Source organism: Globicephala melas, chromosome 10 (assembly GCF_963455315.2).
Source record: "Globicephala melas chromosome 10, mGloMel1.2, whole genome shotgun sequence".
Classification (NCBI taxonomy): Eukaryota; Metazoa; Chordata; class Mammalia; order Artiodactyla; family Delphinidae; genus Globicephala; species Globicephala melas.
The window spans coordinates 58,662,823-58,680,755 of record NC_083323.1 but is presented as its reverse complement, the minus strand read 5'-3'; the positions used below and the strand labels follow the sequence as shown (position 1 = coordinate 58,680,755).

General features: G+C 46.7%; 3 protein-coding genes across 6 annotated transcripts in view; 1 reads left to right on the top strand and 2 right to left on the bottom strand.

Annotated features, from left to right (window-relative positions):
* SARNP (SAP domain containing ribonucleoprotein) overlaps positions 1 to 6,687 on the bottom strand; it is a 51,792-nt gene extending 45,105 nt beyond the window's left edge. The window contains exon 1 of the mRNA XM_030866718.2: positions 6,555 to 6,687. Within this exon, the coding sequence (XP_030722578.1) occupies positions 6,555 to 6,590 (36 nt within the window). The 5' untranslated portion in view covers positions 6,591 to 6,687. The remainder of the gene's footprint in view (positions 1 to 6,554) is intronic.
* Positions 6,688 to 6,872: 185 nt separating this feature from the next.
* Positions 6,873 to 9,519, top strand: ORMDL2 (ORMDL sphingolipid biosynthesis regulator 2). 3 transcript variants are annotated; one of them, XM_060306458.2, is made up of 5 exons: positions 6,873 to 7,022; positions 7,267 to 7,469; positions 7,932 to 8,106; positions 8,276 to 8,427; positions 9,032 to 9,519. In XM_060306458.2, the coding sequence occupies exons 3-5, from the start codon at positions 7,933 to 7,935 to the stop codon at positions 9,165 to 9,167; spliced, it is 462 nt and encodes a 153-aa protein (XP_060162441.1). In that variant the 5' UTR covers positions 6,873 to 7,022; positions 7,267 to 7,469; position 7,932; the 3' UTR covers positions 9,168 to 9,519. The 3 variants fall into 3 exon arrangements, with proteins under 3 accessions (XP_060162441.1, XP_030722580.1, XP_030722582.1); XM_030866720.3 differs by having other exon boundaries at positions 7,267 to 8,106; XM_030866722.2 differs by lacking the exon at positions 7,267 to 7,469 and having other exon boundaries at positions 6,951 to 7,022.
* A 233-nt stretch (positions 9,520 to 9,752) lies between these two features.
* DNAJC14 (DnaJ heat shock protein family (Hsp40) member C14) lies at positions 9,753 to 17,784 on the bottom strand. 2 transcript variants are annotated; one of them, XM_030866714.2, is made up of 8 exons: positions 17,725 to 17,784; positions 16,685 to 17,202; positions 14,772 to 16,237; positions 11,965 to 12,071; positions 11,638 to 11,757; positions 11,125 to 11,285; positions 10,919 to 11,021; positions 9,753 to 10,709 (listed from the first exon to the last, which is right to left on the bottom strand). In XM_030866714.2, exons 3-8 carry the CDS (start codon positions 16,179 to 16,181, stop codon positions 10,499 to 10,501), a joined length of 2,112 nt encoding a protein of 703 aa, XP_030722574.1. In that variant the 5' UTR covers positions 16,182 to 16,237; positions 16,685 to 17,202; positions 17,725 to 17,784; the 3' UTR covers positions 9,753 to 10,498. The 2 variants fall into 2 exon arrangements, with proteins under 2 accessions (XP_030722574.1, XP_060162438.1); XM_060306455.1 differs by having other exon boundaries at positions 17,600 to 17,733.
* Between the last annotated feature and the right edge of the window lie 149 nt (positions 17,785 to 17,933).

The window sequence follows — 17,933 nt, the reverse complement described above, 5'->3', positions numbered from 1 at the left end:
GTCCCAAGCCCAATTTTAAATACCAAGATGAAGGACTGCTTTCATGTGCACACTCTATCTCTCTTACCATTTTCCTCTTACCTCACCTCCTCAGCCTCTTTGCTAGCTCTTCTTCCACCCAACCCTGTAAATACAGATATTCATTAAGACATTCACTAAGGAGACTTTGGCCTTCTCATCCTTTCACTTGTACCAAAGGCTTTTTCACTTCCCAGAATCCAATTATTGGCAAATCCTGTCAGCTCTACCTTCAAAATATATCCAGAATCAAATATATATATATATATATATATATCCAGAATCTAATCCCTCTTGTCTTTCTTTCATACAGATCATTGTAAAAACTCTTCAGCCCTTGAACCTCACTATAGTTTATTCTCAACAAGGTAGAGTGATCTTTGACAGTTTAAGTCAGAACATGTCATTCCTCTATTCAAAAATCCTCCATTGGTTTCCTACCTCATTAAGGGTAAAAGCCAGAGTCCTAATGATCACCTCTAAGGTCCTCTTATAATACTTTGCACAAGGCTCACTCTTTCACATCCTTCAAGTCTTTGCTTAAACACCACCTTTTCAATGAGGCCTTCCCCCTAGTCATCCTATTTAAAATTATAGTACCCTTCTCTTCCCACTGTACTCCCTCTTCCTATTTTTCTCTACAAATCACTATTTGACATACTATAAATTTTACTTATTTATTGTACTTTCCCCTAATATAAGCTCCAAATATATATATACACACACATATATTTATATATATACACATATATATTTATATACACACACATATATATATATATATATATATATAGGCTCCATGAAAGTAAGAATTTTGTCTTTTTCTTTTTTTGCTTTGTTCACTGCTGTATCTCCAGTGCCTATGGTAGCTGGCACATGGTAGGCAATTCATAAATATTTCTGAATAAGTCCCAAATCTTTATTATCAGCACTCAGCTCTTTTTAAAAAACTAATTTTATTTATTATTTTTTATACAGCAGGTTCTTATTAGTTATCTATTTTATACATATTAGTGTATATATGTCAATCCCAATCTCCCAATTCATCTCACCACTATCACGCCCACCTCCGCTTCCCCCTTTGGTGTTCAAACGTTTGTTCTCTACATCTGTGTCTCTATTTCTGCCTTGCAAACTGGTTCACCTGTACCATTTTTCTAGATCCACATATATGCATTAATATATATTTGTTTTTCTCTTTCTGACTTACTTCACTCTGTATGACAGTCTCTAGGTCCATCCACATCTCTACAAATGACCCAATTTCGTTCCTTTTGATGGCTGAGTAACATTCCACTGTATATATGTACCACATCTTTTTTATCCATCCATCTGTTGATAGGCATTTAGGCTGCTTCCATGACCTGGCTATTGTAAATAGCGCTGCAATGAACATTGGGGTGCATGTGTCTTTTTGAATTATGGTTTTCTCTGGGTATAGGCCCAGTAGTGGGATTGCTGGGTCATATGGTAATTCTATTTTTAGTTTTTTAAGGAACGTCCATACTGTTCTCCATAGTGGCTGCATCAATTTACATTCCCACCAACAGTGTAAGGGGGTTCCCTTCACACCCTCTCCAGCATTTGTTGTTTGTAGATTTTCTGATGATGCCCATTCTAACTGATGTGAGGTGATACCTCATTGTAGTTTTGATTTGCATTTCTCTAATAATTAGTGATGTTGAGCAGCTTTTCACGTGCCTCTTGGCCATCTGTATGTCTTCTTTGGAGACAACTCTCAGCTCTTAAGCAGGAGATCCACATTTCCAAATGACTACTAGATATCTCCAAGTGAATATCTCAAAGACATTTACGCCCAAAACTGAACTTATCTTCTCTCCTACAAAAAACTGGCTTCTCCTCCTCCTCCCAACTTAGACTAAAGGTATCACTACTTGGCGTCATCTTTCATTCCTCCCACATCTAACTGATCTATAAATGCTTGTAATTCTATATTCCAAATTTCTTTCAAATTCATTCCTACTCTAAAAGCCACTACCTTATTTCAGGTCTTAGTAAGTTTATTCACTTGACAAATAGTTACTGAGTATCCACTGTGTGTCAAGCATTATCTTAGATACAGGAAAATAATCATAAGCAAAACGGAAAGAGTTCTTGCTCACATGGAGCTTACAATCTAGTAGGGAAACAAGGCAATCAATGATCATATACATAATGTTCAACTGATTTTAAAAAAAAGAAGTACAATGTCCTATAAAAGCGTTTAAAAAGTGGTCTGACCTTGTGTGTGGATAGATGGAACCCATCCTACCTAAGGGTTCCTTGGTTAAATGATGTTTGACTGATATCTGAAGGGCAACTAACAGTTAATTAGACAAAGGTATGGGGGATGGGGGTGGCAAGGGCACTGCAGCCAAAAGCATGTGTAAATGTTCTGAGCCCTAAGGTAAAGAAAGGCAGTTGTGCACAGTGATTAAGGACAGGAATTCTGGAGACAGACTGCCTGGATTTGAGCCACCACTTATTACCTGCGCAACCTAGGGCAAGTTATCCAACCTCTCTGAGCTTCCGTTTTTCCTCAGTTTTAAATGGGGACAACACAGGCATTTACCTTACTGCCTTAGGATTATCATGAGAATTAAATCAATTAATGTATACAAACAGATTTGACCAGTGTTTACCACATAGTAAATGCTATGTAAATGTTAGCAATTAATGAATAGCCATTCTGAGAAATGAAATAAAGCCACTGTAGCTGGAATGTGAGAAACTAAGCTGGAGAGATTGGCAGGCATATAACTAAAGGGTTTTAAGCAGGGGAGTGACTACTGTAATAAAAATCTAGCTGGTGACATTTCTTCCTCTCCAAACCCCATCCTTCTTACTGCCAAAAGAACACAAACTGGGAATTCCCTATAAGTCCAGTGGTTAGGACCCCACACTTTCACTGCCGAGGGCCCGGGGTTTGATCCCTGGTGGAGGAACTAGGATCCCACAAGCCATGCAGCAAAGAAAAAAACAAAACAAAACAAAACAAAAAACACAAACTGATCACATCAGCTCTCCTTTCCAATCTCCAAAGGTTCCCCACTTTCTGCCTACATGACAAAAACCGAACACCTTACACAACTTAGAAGTCCTTTTCAGTATCACTCCAATATACCTCCAGTCGCACAGTTCACCTACTTTCCTTTCCAAACTATCTTCAAACACCAACATATATGCACTATATGCTTCAATATTACAATGTTTCACTGTTCGCAGCACTCTGAAACTAGTACACCCTTCTTGTTCTCTCCTCTGTAGTCCCTTTTCTCACACAGACTGGAAATCTGGTACTATTACAGTTCAGAGCATTTTCACCCACAATTCAGTCTCTCTTTCCAACTGTGTTGGAATGATTCCATTTCTACAAAATCTTCAGAAATTTGCAGTTGATGTGGATTTACATATCAATTCAGATAGATAATATTTTTCCTTCCTACTTCAAAGCCTGTTCCTTTCCTCTGAGACCCCATGCTAAAGCCCCAAATTCCCTTTATAAAAATGGAAAGGTTTTTTTTTTTAAAAAGAGATAAACCCTAGGTCAACCCAAAAGTCAGGATCACACCATCAAGAGCAACAGTGGAACCAAACATTAACCGTCCTGGAAGTCAGAATCAAAGGCATGGGTTCTTAACCAGAGGTCCAGGGCTACAAGGTAATTTGATGAAGCCCCTCAAATCGCATGCAAAGTATGTGTACATGCCTTTTTCTGGGAAAGGGTCCATATCTTTCATCAGAGTTTCAAAGATATCTGGGACCTCCAAAAGGTTAAGAAGTGCTCTAGAGAAAAAGCAAAGACAAGCAAATATGATTAAAAGGATGAACCCTTTTTAGGCTGTCAGGACTGCCTCATGTTCTCTAAGACTACCTGAAATCAGGTCAGAGAACATTATCCAATCAAAATCAAAATTTTTTCTTTTTTTTAAATACACCTTTTCTTTTCTTTCCTTTTTTAAGATTAATTAATTAGTTTTTATTTTTGGCTGCGTTGGGTCTTCGTTGCTGCGTAAGGGCTTTCACTGGTTGCAGCGGGCGGGGGCTACTCTTTGTTGCGGTGACCAGGCTTCTCATTGTGGTGGCTTCTCTTGTTGCGGAGCACGGGCTCTAGGCACGCGGGCCTCAGTAGTTGTAGCACACAGGCTCAGTAGTTCTGGCTTGCGGGCTCTAGAGCGCAGGCTCAGTAGTTGTGGCACATGGGCTTAGTGGCTCCGCAGCATGTGGGATCTTCCCGGACCAGGGATCGAACCCATGTCCCCTGCACTGGCAGGCCCATTTTCTTTTTTAAATACATTTTTATTTTATTTATTTTTATTTTTGGCTGTGTTGGGTCTTCGTTGCTGTGCGCAGGCTTTCTCTGGTTGTGGTGAGCGGGGGCTACTCTTCACTGCGGTGTGCAGGCTTCTCATTGCAGTGGCTTCTCTTATTGCGGAGCATGGGCTCTAGGCGTGAATTCTTCAGCAGTTGTGGCACGCAGGCTCTAGAGCGCAGGCTCAGTAGTTATGACGAACGGGCTTAGTTGCTCCGCGGCACGTGGGATCTTCCCAGGCCAGGGTTCGAACCCGTGTCCCCTGCATTGGCAGGCGGATTCTTAACCACTGCGCCACCAGGGAAGCCCCAAAATCAAATTTAATATAGAACTGACAAATACAGAGTTTTACGTAAGGTGGAACTCCATAAACCAACATAAAATCCATAAAGGCAACTCATAAGGCTGGTGACTTACTCTAGGGGTTTCAAAAATGGAACTAATAAGGGGACCTCCTTGGTGACACAGCAGTTGAGAGTCCGCCTGCCAGTGCAGGGGACACGGGTTTGATCCCTGGTCCGGGAAGATCCCACATGCCACAGAGCAACTAAGCCTGTGCGCCACAACTACTGAGCCCACGTGTGCCACAACTACTGAACCCATGTGCTGCAACTACTGAAGCTTGCACGCCTAGAGCCCCTGCTCCACAACAAGAAAAGCCATCGCAATGAGAAGCCCGCGCACTGCAACGAAGAGTAGCTCCCGCTCGCCACAACTAGAGAAAGCCCCCACGAAGCAACGAAGACCCAATGCAGCAATAAATAAATAAATAAAATTTTGGAACTAATAGGAAGAAACTATTAGACCTTCCATTCATATTTCCTTTTTATCCCATTCATTCAAAAATTCCTTTTCTGTGTATATTTTATAACATACATAACACTATAGTAGTACATAATTTATACAAGTAAGCATACACATAATGGAGGTAGTTGCACAACTTTTTCTACCTGTCATTTTATTAGTAGACCACTGATACAATCTACACATTTCAGCACCACCAAGTTAACAGTAACTCCAGGATAACACAAAACCCCACTAGTACAGCTTAGAATCCAATAGCAAGAAACCTAGCAACTTTCACAGAAAGTCTAATTCGTGTCAACTAATAAGTGATTACAAGTATCTCTCTCTGCCCTTACTCTCCTTATACTTTTTTTTTTTTTTTTAAGCTCATCAAACTTTAAAGGATCAGTTTTCAGCCTGGTTTGTCAAAGGTTCCCGGGATGTGACCAAAACATGACCGAAACATGTGATGGGAAAACTACTTGTGAAACCACAAATGTACAACTAATCGAGATACCCTCTTAATTCATCCTAAAAGAAACTACTCTTTTCTTCCAGGAAGATAATAACCTAAACACGAAACATTTATTAAGATTCCCAAGACACAACTTAAACCGGCTTCTGTGATCGAGTGTCACCCAGTGGTGAGACCAAGAGATGCAGGGTCCGTCCGCGATAGGAAATGGGACAGAGGTAACCCTAACCTTGGAAACGTTTTCCCAAAATATTACAGCCCTGAGTGACTTGTCTCTTGGGTGGTGGAGGGCAGGGTTGGGGGAAGGCTGGCGGAGCGTTGAGAGAACTCGAAAAACTTTTCAATCTGGGGTATCTGTGCCTTCACTACCTCTTAAGGTCTCCTAAACCTCAGGCCTCTAAGGGGAGGCCCATCTTCGGAGGGCTCTCCTCAGGTTTCCAAGTTTGTCCCGGGGGCGTCACCCCACCTAAAAAAAGGGAGGGGGAAGCATTTTCTGGATCAAGTTTGAGACCTAGACAGACAGAAATACACGAAGCTGCCATCATCTGCTACCGTGAATCTCAGCTTTGGACAAGAGACTGGAAAGCATTAACCCAGGGAAGAAAAAGGGGTCCTGGGCCCGGCACGGGTCCAAGAGGAGGGGACCACTGACGTAATGCTGTCTGACGAGAAAGGAAAAGAGAGCAGAACAGGTTGAAGGCACTTACACAACCCGATGGGGAAGTGGCGGACGACACCACAGTGGAGGAAGGAGCCGAATAACAAGTAAAGATACAGTAAAACCGTGAGGAGAAATGGGAAATTAGGGAAGGCGTAGTGGGGAAGAAGGGAGGCACAAAAGAACAGAACTACGGCGGGAGCCGGAAAACGAAGTGGAAGAGCCTGCAAGGAAAAGGCGCAAACCAGCCGGCAGAATTCAGTCTCCGTAGAAGTTCGACCCGGCCCTCCCCACCTTCACGGTACCTTCAGTTTATGGAGCTCCACCATTTCAGTCGCCATCTTGTTACCCCTTCACTCCGCCAGGCCCCCACCCGCTGCCTCCGCCTCCGCCTCCGCCTCCGGGAGCTCCCGCCTCGGCGCCGACAGCCACGGCCGGCCAATCGCTGTGGCTTTTACTCCCGCCTCCTACCATCAACTCTTTCTATTAGTCAATAGCTGGAGTCGCCCTCACTCCTTCAGGCGGCTTTCCCCACCTCTCTCAAAAGCTGGGACCTGGAGAAGGGCGGGTTCGGCACCTTCCGAAGGACGCAAATGGTGACCAATTGTGAGTCCCGGTGGCAGACCGCCAGCCAATGGGTGGTGGCGACGCTGACTCCGCTTCACCAATAGGGAGAGCGCAGATGGGCCGGGGCTGCTGCTTCCTGGAGACCGCAGGTGTAGAAGCAAGCGTCGCGCCGCGCCCCAAGCTGGACGGGCTTCCGAAGCTGGCAGGTAGGGTTACGGGAGACTGGGAAGCGGTACTAAGGAAAAATGGTGGGACGTGAAAGTGGGGTGCGGGGTGGAGCGGCGGCGAACGACAGACCGAGAGAGGGGCGAAGACGACAGCCCTGAGGGGAGCCGACGAAGGAGAGAGGGAGCCTGGGGGAGCAAGGGGCGGATTCAGCACTAGGGTTTAGGGAATTTTAGGTAGAGGGCGGGCCAGAGCTGCTTCCTAACCAGGCGTCATCAACTTTAGGGCGAGCACGATTTTAAAACGGCCAAGTTCCGACGATCAGAGCCGCCCTGGAGTCGGGACTAGGGCTCCATCTCTCGAGACGCTCAGCTCACGTCCCTTCCTAGTTCACATTCTTGGAGCACCCCACGCTTGAGAGGAAGAATTAGGATGCTGCCTGCTTACATGCCAAGATGACACAGGAGGGGCAAGCCCCAGAGGAAAAGGTGGGGTTAGAATAGATTAGAAAAGGTAGCTTTATCCCCTCAACCTTCCTTAGTGGTTCCTTGATTGTTTCCCATGACCCTCTTCTGGAATTTTGGGTGTACCTAATGTCTTCATGGTTCCTTATTAACTTCTTCAGGATGGTAAAATGACATACATCTGGTTCCCTTGCTCCTTGAAGCGCGCCAAGCCTATGCTTACTCCTTCAAGTTACAGTTGAAGTGTAAGGATCAGAAGAAAGATTACTGTAATATGTCTCTAAGATGTAGAGAGGACTCTTCTTGCCTTCTAAGATTTTTTCCCCAAGGCTTCAGTTTTTCCTTTGTGCATGATGGGGAAGTTCTCTCATTCCCAATAGAGTCCGGGGGATTTGGGCTATTCAGGGTACAACTTCGAAGAACAAACTCAAAGAGGGGTTGAGAAGAAATTAAGCTGGACTCCTGCCTGATCCCCCGCTGTGGTAGGATGAATGTCGGGGTGGCACACAGCGAAGTGAACCCCAACACTCGAGTGATGAATAGCCGGGGCATCTGGCTGGCCTACATCATCTTGGTAGGACTGCTGCATGTGGTCCTACTCAGCATCCCCTTCTTCAGCATTCCCGTTGTCTGGACCCTGACCAACGTCATCCATAACTTGGTGAGCACTAAACCATGACCTTTTACCCACCCCAGGCTTTTCCCAACCAAAAACAAAATAAAATCACCAATTATTTGGGGGTTTGTCTTCCTTTTGGGATCTTAGCATACTTCTTGGGCTGAAGGACTGCTTTCTGCCCCCCTCACACTACCCACTTCCCTCCTCCCAGGCTATGTATGTCTTCCTACATACGGTGAAAGGGACACCCTTTGAGACCCCTGACCAAGGAAAGGCTCGGCTACTGACACACTGGGAACAGATGGACTATGGGCTCCAATTTACCTCTTCCCGAAAATTCCTCAGCATCTCTCCCATTGTACTGTGAGTCCAGGGGGAGATACGGGAGATCCTTCAAAAGCCAGGTACAAAGGTCCACAGGGAATCTTTAAAAAAGCAGACTTCTACTCACTTAGACCCTGTGAAGATATGATATACTAGATCTAAATCTAGAGAGAACAGTAAAAAGTAGAAGACAGTAATCAAGCATTACTTGCTGCCTCCTTGGTGGTAGGGGAATGGAGATGGGACTGAGAAAAGACAAAACAAGTAAAAGAAATTATTTTACACTTCCAAAAGAAGTGAATAAATAAAGGCAGAACTGATGTGAATCTGTAAGAACTAACTGAGAAGTGGAAGCAGAAAGGATTCTAACAGTCATGCAGGCTGAAACTGCTTCAGCTGTCATTTGCCACCTGTCATTAACAATAAAAAAAAAAACTAATTTATAAATCTCCAGTTAAAGGTGCTATCCGATTATCTCCCCAACCCCAAAGTAAATGCTGTTAATATAGCTGGAATATTTTCAGATATCCTAGGACTGCATGCAGTAAAACTGGTCATTTAAAATTGAAGAGAAAGTTGCTGGAAAGGCCTGAATATGGATAGGGAAGGCCAACTTCATTCAACCTATTTCTTCTCTCCCCAGCTACCTCCTGGCCAGCTTCTACACCAAGTATGATGCTGCTCATTTCCTCATCAACACAGCCTCACTGCTGAGTGTACTGCTGCCCAAGCTGCCCCAATTCCATGGGGTCCGTCTCTTTGGCATCAATAAATACTGAGGGATGGGGCTGGGGACGTTGGAACAAAGGGCTGTAACATCCCTCCTTTTTCTATACTGTCTTCTATATCTTGAAAGCCTGAGAACTATGTTTCCCAAACTCCCAGTGGAAACTCAACTTTCCCAAATTTTCATTGGAAAATGGGGTTCCCTGGGCCCAGCCCTGCTAGGAGCAGGTTTCTTTGACTGAGGAAAGACAAGTGAGGTAAGGGGCAAATCACTCTCCACAGCAGGAAGCCATGTTGGGGCAGCTTTTTGGTTGATTAAGTTTTTCCATATCATCCACTCCCACCACCTTCCATCCAGCTCTGTTTTACTGTGTATTTTCCTTATAATAAAGATAAGTATTTTCAGATATGGCTACAGTGTGGTCAGCAGGAAGGGTAGGGAGATGTATTCATAAGGCTGGGGAAGAAAGATGCAATAATGACTTACAGAACTACAAAATTTCTCTAAGGTTTTTTTGTCCCCTCTCCCTTGGTCCAGTAGGAGGTGCCCTTCACTCTCAGCTAACACTTAGGAGGGAAAAGATTCTCAAATGAAAAAAAAAGGGCTCCAGCTATATGGGCAAAGAAGAGAGGGAAGATACAGGTTGCCAGTTATGTATTTATAGAAAGATAATCCCCTGGCTTTAAATAGATATATACATACAAATATGAACAAACTTAAAAAAATACAAACCCTTGGATCATAAGGGGGCTGCCGGGAGCCCCTCTATCCTTCCCCCTCACCCAAGGGCAGAGAGCGTGATTCTATTTTTTAAAAATTATTAGTTTCGGCCATCCCTGCAGCAATAAGCACGAAGTTGGGTGATTACCCACAAGGTGAGAGTTCCCACTCTCTGAACTCTATGTATCTCCTATAATTAGGGTTACATGCTTTCTCGTTCTGTCATTTTACTAGTATATTGGGGCAAAGGAGGGGGCTCCCTCCTGAAATGGGTCAAGAAATAATACAGACACGTTTAAAAAGAGGGGGGAAAGTGTCATCTGCTGTAGAAGCAAAAGACAAGACAAAGGCATACAGATCCCAGGGAATTACCCAGTTCCCACACTACTATGGGAGATATCGTCCAGCCCAGGTCCAGGCCCTAGGTTCTTTGTTCTAGCCACCCCCTATTTCTTTGGTATTGTCAGAAGACAAGATTCAGTTCCTGGGTGCTGGTGGAGGAGGGAGAGTGGTTCCAGGGCTTCCTGTAAGTACTGAGTGAACAATTTGAGCTTAAAATTTTCCCTTTTTTAAATATTTAAAAATAAACAAATCAAACTCCATCCTGTGCTGTACACAGCCCTTTTGACTCCCTGACATTGATTTGAGGAAAGAGGGGGGGTGTCAACGTTGGAAAGGCCTCCTCACTTTCTTCCGCCGCTTCGGTTTGGCTTCTCCCTTGGGTACTGTGCTGTTGGGCTTGGAGGCTGCAGTGGCCCCAGGGCCCGGCTGAGGAGCTGCAAAGAAGTTCCCGTTGGACATCTGGCCTGGGGGTACTTGAAAGATCCGGCTCAAGAAATCCTGAAGGTCAGCAGGAGGGGCATCTGGGGTAGCTCTGACAGGAAAACAGAAGACATGATGAAGCAAGAGATACTGGAGTCAAATGGTTACCTATGTTACCTATTTATACCTATTTTAAAGATATACCGAGTCAGTTCCCAAACTCCTTATAGGGTGAGACACCTACATGTCCTAAACAGCATGTCATGAAACCATGTTCAGAACTAGAATAGTGGATAGATTATTGAGAGGAATACCACCTACCTCTGCCGCCCACTGGTGCCTGGCATCCGTGAACCAAATGAGATGTGATAGGGGACTCTGTGGGTATCTGGGGAGATTCCCACACGCTGGCATCCAGCCCACTCTGCAAGCATGAGAGATAATTAGCCAAAATATCACAGTTTTGGCTGTGATATCACAGATGGGCTGGATATATGAGCCCATACTTCCAGAGGACAGAAGTATACCTGTGATGTCATACACCTTTCCATCCATCAGCGCAAAGTAGGTGATCTTGAGGCCCAACATGCTTGACTCTGCCCAAAAGTCTCCTTCCTCAGCAGGATGCAGTCTATTACACTCAGCACAGTATCTGGCACTCTTAGGTTCCCGATCCATTTCAAACCTCCTGCAATCCAACAAAAGGGCAGTTCCTTAATAATCTATCAAGCTTACCTAGAGCATTGCTGTAGTCTCCATTACTGACATCTCATCATTACTGACAAATATGGTTACTGACTCAGTTGTTACAAATGCCTATGTACACCCTGCCCTCAACCTTCTATCTTAAAGCTAGAACTATTATCTTTTCTTCTTGCTAATTCAAATCCTCAGTCTCTTAACAATATAGCAAAAGTAGAAACCTCAGGGTCTTGTTACTTACCATCTGGATCCCACAACTACTGACAATACAAGGAAGGTTTTTAGCTACCCAATACCTAAACTGTGGCTGTCCCACTCCTGTCCTATTTAAGTCATACCTATGCTTTCCCTGGCATCGGCTGCACATCATAGTATTCATTGCTTCTTTGAGGTCGTCCTGCAGCTTGGACAGAAACTCATTCACTGACCGGCTCAGCTCATTCTCTGCCATTCGCTTCCTGAGAGAAAAAAGGCTTTGTAAGTCAGAGAGTATTGAGTGAGGGACAAAGGGAGACAGATCTATTGGCTTCTTGAGGCCCCTGGCCAGCTAGACAAGCCACCTCAGTTCTCTCTGCCTCAGAGAGCCTCCATCCACAAGTCCAATGATCTCTGCTATTGAAGATTATTCATTTACCCCACCTGACAATTTCCTAGCTCCAACTTACATCTCATATTCCTTCCGTCTTTCAGAGTTGCTGACAATGTCCCAAGCTGCCCGCAAAACCTTGAAGGCCTCCTCAGCCCGAGGATGATTATTTTTGTCAGGATGAACCTACCAAAACACAGATTTCATCACATATCCATTCCAACCCTCTCCCCATTTTGGGTCAAAATAACCTCGTATGAAAGGGTTCTCCTTCGGGGTCTTCCCTGGTGGCGCAGTGGTTGAGAGTCCGCCTGCCAATGCAGGGGACATGGGTTCATGACCCGGTCCGGGAAGATCCCACATGCCGCGGAGTGGCTAGTCCCATGCGCCATGGCCACTGAGCCTGTGCATCCGGAGCCTGTGCTCCGCAACGGGAGAGGCCACAACAGTGAGAGGCCCGCGTAACGCAAAAAAAAAAAAAAAGCGTTCTCCTTCACCATCTTTTTGAAGAGTCAGTATAGCTTAATGGTTAATTGCTGTGGCTCTGCAGACAGATCTGGGTTTAAGTCCCACCTCTGTCACTTATTAGCTGTATGACGTAGAATATTTTATCTATCATGGATTGTTGGGAGTATTAAATGAGAAAACACATGAAGCATATGGCACAGAATCTGGCACTATGGCGATCTGCCGTCCCAGTGTGCCTGGGATTGTCCCAGTTTTAGCACTGAAATTTCATGCCTCAGGAAACCTTTCAATCCCAGGCAAGCAGGGATGGTTGGTTTAGTATGTGTGTCACTACCTGGCACACACGTACTAAACCCTCATCTTTTAACTTTACTGTCAGTCATAAAGTTAAGAGTTCCAACATACTCAAACTCTATTTTCTAACTAGGAAATTCTCATATATACTCAAAACTTCCTACAGTAGTTTGCCTTTCTGTCCCAGGAGTGAAATATTGATAACATACCACAATCCTCACAGGCTTTTTATCCACTTTTCAGCCTTTTCTCCAAGACAGATAATATCCTCACTTTCTACAGCTTCCTGATTGTTCCCATCCACATACACCAAAAACAGAGATAAAGCTAGTCTCTTGACTGAGGCCAAATAAACAGAATGCTATTAAATCTCTCACATTCCCAAACTTATAGAATGTGGGTAATGGTCAATTTAGAGCCTATTAAAGGCAGTGAGAGGTTGTATAAAAGAAGCCCACAGGGACTCGCCTGGTGGTCCAGTGGTTAAGACTCTGCGTTTTCAATGCAAGGGGCATGGGTTCAATCGCTGGTCGGGGAACTAAGATGCCACATGCCATGTGGCACGGCCAAAAAAAGAAGCCCACGGATACTGTGGCCCAGAACAAGAGGGAGAACTTTGGATAGTAGGGCAGGTCTACTGAGGATCAGGGAACTTTACTACAGCTCTATTTCAAGAAAGTAAGTTGAAAATGAGAATTTTTGAATGATACTCCCCAAGAGAGGATGTCTGCTAAAAGACATAAAGGTGAGAAAAGAACTCTACCATTAGTAACAATTTGAGTGTGAACACTGTTCCCCACTCTCAGAATATCCCAGGCCATCCACTAAGGGGCATACATTTCCCACCAAACTATTGATAATTTAGTCCTCTGGTAAGTTACAGGCCTGGTACTTTATTGTGCCTTGAATGGTTAATGGAAACTTTGGTTGCCCATTCCCCTTTAGTGTCATGCAACCATTGAGATAATTTACACACTGTGATATTTTACCAGTCAAGTTCCATACACTCAAATAGGCCTCCAATGCAATTTACACACACTACTTACATTCATAATAGCTTTACTTGTATAGAAATGGCATATCTAAAAATAGCATCTGAATAACTACTTCTTTTCTTTTTTTTTTTTTTGTTTTTTTAAGATGTTGGGGGTAGGAGTTTATTAATTAATTAATTTATTTTTGCTGTGTTGGGTCTTCATTTCTATGCAAGGGCTTTCCCTAGTTGTGGCAAGCGGGGGCCACTCTTCATCGCGGTGCGCGGGCCTCTCACTATCGTGGCCTCTCCTGTTGCGGAGCACAGGCTCCAGACGCGCAGGCTCAGTAGCTGTGGCTTACGGGCCCAGTCGCTCCATGGCATGTGGGATCCTCCCGGACCAGGGCTCGAACCCTTGTCCCCTGTACCGGCAGGCAGATTCCCAACCACTGCGCCACCAGGGAAGTCCCTGAATAGCTACTTCTAAAAGCAATTTGATTGCATGCTTGTATTAAACCATTTCCCTTGAGCATGATACGTCACAACTCCCACCTATACCCGCTTACCAGTAAAAGCAACCATATTTTCATGTATGACCTGAAAATGTATGTACATGCCTCTCCAAGATTTATGTCCCATTCTCCTTTCCTTTCCCACTCTGGGTTGTTGGTCTTGAAACAGCTGTTTTCTCTCACCTGGTCCTGGAATAATCACTCATGTACTCCCTGAACGTTCCCACACTAGTCCACACTTGCCTCACTGCGACAGACAGTTGGATTTCCCTGTATTCAAAAAACCCTCATTTGTTTAGGAGAGAAGAACTGCCAGGCTTTCTGACTAGGTCTCTTCTCCACGCTACTCAGGATTTCACCTGGTTATTCCAGATGAGTGAGTCCAACACTGTCTAATACACCAGGTTCGTTGATTTTCATTAAGAAAAAGAATCTCATGACAAAAAACTTTAAGGGAAAGTCAGATCCCATAGTAAAGGGGGGGAAAGTCTTTATGACTCTTTCCTAAGAATTAAAGATGCTCTTCGTCTTCAAGTTGACTTTCTACTCTGCCTTCCCTTTATTCCACTCTCCCAAAAATTGTAATAGAAAATAAAATATGGGAACAAAGAACTGGAAACAGAGGGGAAGGGTACTCACCATCACTGCCAGCTGCCTATAGGCCTTCTTCAGTTCAACATCTGATGCCGTGGCTTCAACCCCCAGCACATGAAAAGGGTTTAGCTCATCCTCAGGAACCCCAGCCATGGTCAACAGTCGAGCCACTTCCTCTTCAGGCTGGCAGTAGCGACCACTAGCTACAGGTGCATTCCCCTGCCTACTGGTCCTCTGCTTGACCCAAGGCAACTCCAGCCAACCCCACTGAACTATTCTTACCAGCTGCTGCCACGGCCTGCTCTCTCTCAGCAGAATCAGGCACCGCTGCCAGGTGGGAGAAGCTAGCCAAGAGAAGAGCCAGGTGGCTTTACCCCTCCAACCTAACCGGTCACTCAGTCCTACCAGAAACCGCCAGCCCAACTGTAGACAGCCCAACAAAAGGGCCAGAGCCAGGAGCAGCAAAGCACCCAGTAGCCTAAGAAAACGGGTGAACAGCCCTGCCCCATAGCAAAACCCTTGGCTCAGAAACTGGAACATCACCTGGGCCCTGCCCCCCAGCCGCCCTGCCCAGACTCCAACCCAGACCCAAAAAAGGTCCAGATCACTGCCTTTCAGCTGCCTGCATGCATAGATGAGATGGCCACAAGTTTCCACGTACTCCCCCACTAATACCAGCAGTTCGATCAGCCACCAGAAGCCTGCCTGTCCAAGCTGACACAGTTCCTCTGCTCCCCACAATCCCAGTCCTCTGCGCTTATCTGCCTGACTCCGTTTCCGACCCAGCCGATGTCGACCAGGGGATCTGGGATCTCTGCGTCCACCCTCCCGAGTATCCTCCTTGGCTGGAACGCGATGCCGTTGTCTCCGGGGTGCAGGTTTCTTTCCACTGGGCACACGTGAAAAATCACTGGGAAACTTAAGAGGTTCCTCCTCATCATATTCCTCTTCCAACTCTTCATCTTCCCCCAAAGCTGGAGAGGTACAATGGTGGCAAAAGTTGCTAGAAGAGCTGTCTCCTCCCTCAGAGTAAGGCCCTTCAGGGATTCCAGGGGTTCCCTGGCAGTTACAAGCAGGTGGAATGGAAAGAAAAGAAGGGTTCCCATCTTCCTGGTAGCCAGCCTCATTCTCTCTTGAGAGTTCCTGGTCCACTCCTGACTCTTCTGAAGATGCCTCACTCTGATCAGGGTCCTCTCCATCCCTAGGGGGTCCAGGACCCCTTGGAGGGCCATGGCTTGGATCTGACCAGTGGGCTGGATTTGGGGGCTGTGTGTACTTAGGACTAGAGTGCTCTGTGAGGCAGCGGGTACCATTAGGAGCAGGCCCAGCTGAGTCCCTGAGTCCTGAGAATGAAAGTATTTCAGGGTCCACAGAGGGTCCTAAAGTCCTGAGGGAGGCACCACCACTGTGGTGGGCTCCACACAACCCTCCTTCTCCGGGGTGCTTCTGGGCCATGACCCCAGGGCTTCCTGAGGATTTTAGGTCACAGCCATCATGGTAAGTTCTGATGCCTGTAACAAAGGTATCAAGGTGGGGATGATCAAGGATAGGATCAAGAGAGAGGTTACATAATCTTAAATTGGGGAGATATATTTAACGGACCCACCTCCCTTGTTTTCCCGAGTTCTTTTGGGCATTCATTACCCCAGCAATAAAGCCAATACTACATTAACGACAACCCTGCTCCCTCCCCCCTCCTCCAAATCCCCTTATTTTTTTCTTTCCCCAGAAAGCTATAATGCTGAATCAGGGAAAAAAAGAGGTACCACAAAGGGTGTGGTCCTGGGGTCACTCTTGGGAAAAAAGGAAAGACGACCGGAAAGGGGGGCCGCAGATTGCCAGAAAAGGGTGGGGACCGTGCGGTCTTTAAGGAAAATCTAGGGGCGGAGCTTGTGGTTGCCCCTGACAGAGAAAACCGTGAACCCTCGGGCTGGGTAGAGGGGACCAAGATAACGTACAGAAGAGCGGCGGTAACTCCTCCCCCTCGAGCAGCTGGGCCGAGGGCCAGGGGGAGCTACAAGAGCAGCTCCCCCGGCTCCGCCTCCCGTTCACTCTCTGCTTCCGCCTTCCGTCCCCGCCGCGGCCGCCGACCTGGGGCTACTTCCACCTCCGGGGTCACCGGGGAAGACACGGGAAGGAAAAGTAAAAGCGGTTGGCGGAGGCGCGAGCCAGTGCTGCAAGCGCGGAGTCGAACCAGTGGGGGCGGTCCTGAGGAAGCACTGGCCCCGCCCCTTAAAGGGCTCTCTGCTGCCGCCCTCCGCGTGCTGAAGTGGGATCCCCGAAGGTTGCGCCACAGGAAGCGAAGCAAGTGGGCGCTGCAGCAGTGTCTGCGGACTCGGGGCAGATTCTCAAGTTCCTCTGGCTGTATTCTTGGGCTTGTGCCGAGACCGGGAGATAGAGGAAAGCCACCGAGCCAGTCTTTTTCCCTTGCAGTCAAAACCAGGGAGCGTAGGGGAGCCACCGCACTGATCCCTTGCTGTAATGAGGACAGAGGCCCTTTTGTATCATGCAGGGGTGGAGCGGAGGGGAGGACGCCCCGGGCCTGGCCCCGCCCTGGCCCTCCTACGCTGCCCCTTTCTTCCCACCAACCCTCGCTCCCCACCCCCGCCACCGCGCCTGACCCAGCTGGCGAACTGCCCCGTATAACTGCAGCTCCCACGGCCCGGATCCGCGCCTCTGGGTGCAGCTCTCAGTCCCCGTCACGAAGCGGGACCGGAGGACTGAGAGCGTGGCTCCACTGGGCTTAGGACCCGAGCGGAGTGCCAAAAAACACTGCACTCATCTGCATGCTGCTTTGCATCTCGTTTGCATACCAAGCTGTTCAGTCGACGTTGACAAGCGCCCCCGCCCCCACTCAGACCCGGCTTGGGTACCCTCTCTGTCGGTCCCCTCCTCTGCACACGCCTCTCCGTTAGTCCCCCTTCCAGACCCCGTCTTTGCTCCGCAAGTTTTTCTACCCATGAACCCCTCGTCGGCGCCCCCAGACCAGTAAGAGCACCTTCCCGGGGTCCCCGATCCCGACCACCAAGTTCTCCAGAAGACAATACTCCAATTCTCTGGGAAGTGGAAGAAACCAAGCCGGAGTAGGGGGGCGCTGGGACACCAGTAGGGGTTTTGAAAGCTTCTGGTTGTTGAGTCAGCGCCTAAGTATTCAGAGACCTTTCCCCAAACCTCTTGTGGCTCCCCCAACACCGTTCCCTGCTATGG

Coding starts and splice junctions, on each gene's coding strand:
- DNAJC14 (XM_030866714.2), bottom strand. CDS start 16,181: ATGGCCCAGAAGCACCCCGGAGAAGGAGGGTTGTGTGGAGCCCACCAC. Junction 12,072..14,771: donor ATAGGCAGCTGGCAGTGATG/GTGAGTACCCTT, acceptor GTGTTTTGGTAG/GTTCATCCTGACAAAAATAA. Junction 11,758..11,964: donor AGACGGAAGGAATATGAGAT/GTAAGTTGGAGC, acceptor TTTTTCTCTCAG/GAAGCGAATGGCAGAGAATG.
- ORMDL2 (XM_060306458.2), top strand. CDS start 7,933: ATGAATGTCGGGGTGGCACACAGCGAAGTGAACCCCAACACTCGAGTG. Junction 8,107..8,275: donor CCAACGTCATCCATAACTTG/GTGAGCACTAAA, acceptor CCCTCCTCCCAG/GCTATGTATGTCTTCCTACA. Junction 8,428..9,031: donor AGCATCTCTCCCATTGTACT/GTGAGTCCAGGG, acceptor TTCTCTCCCCAG/CTACCTCCTGGCCAGCTTCT.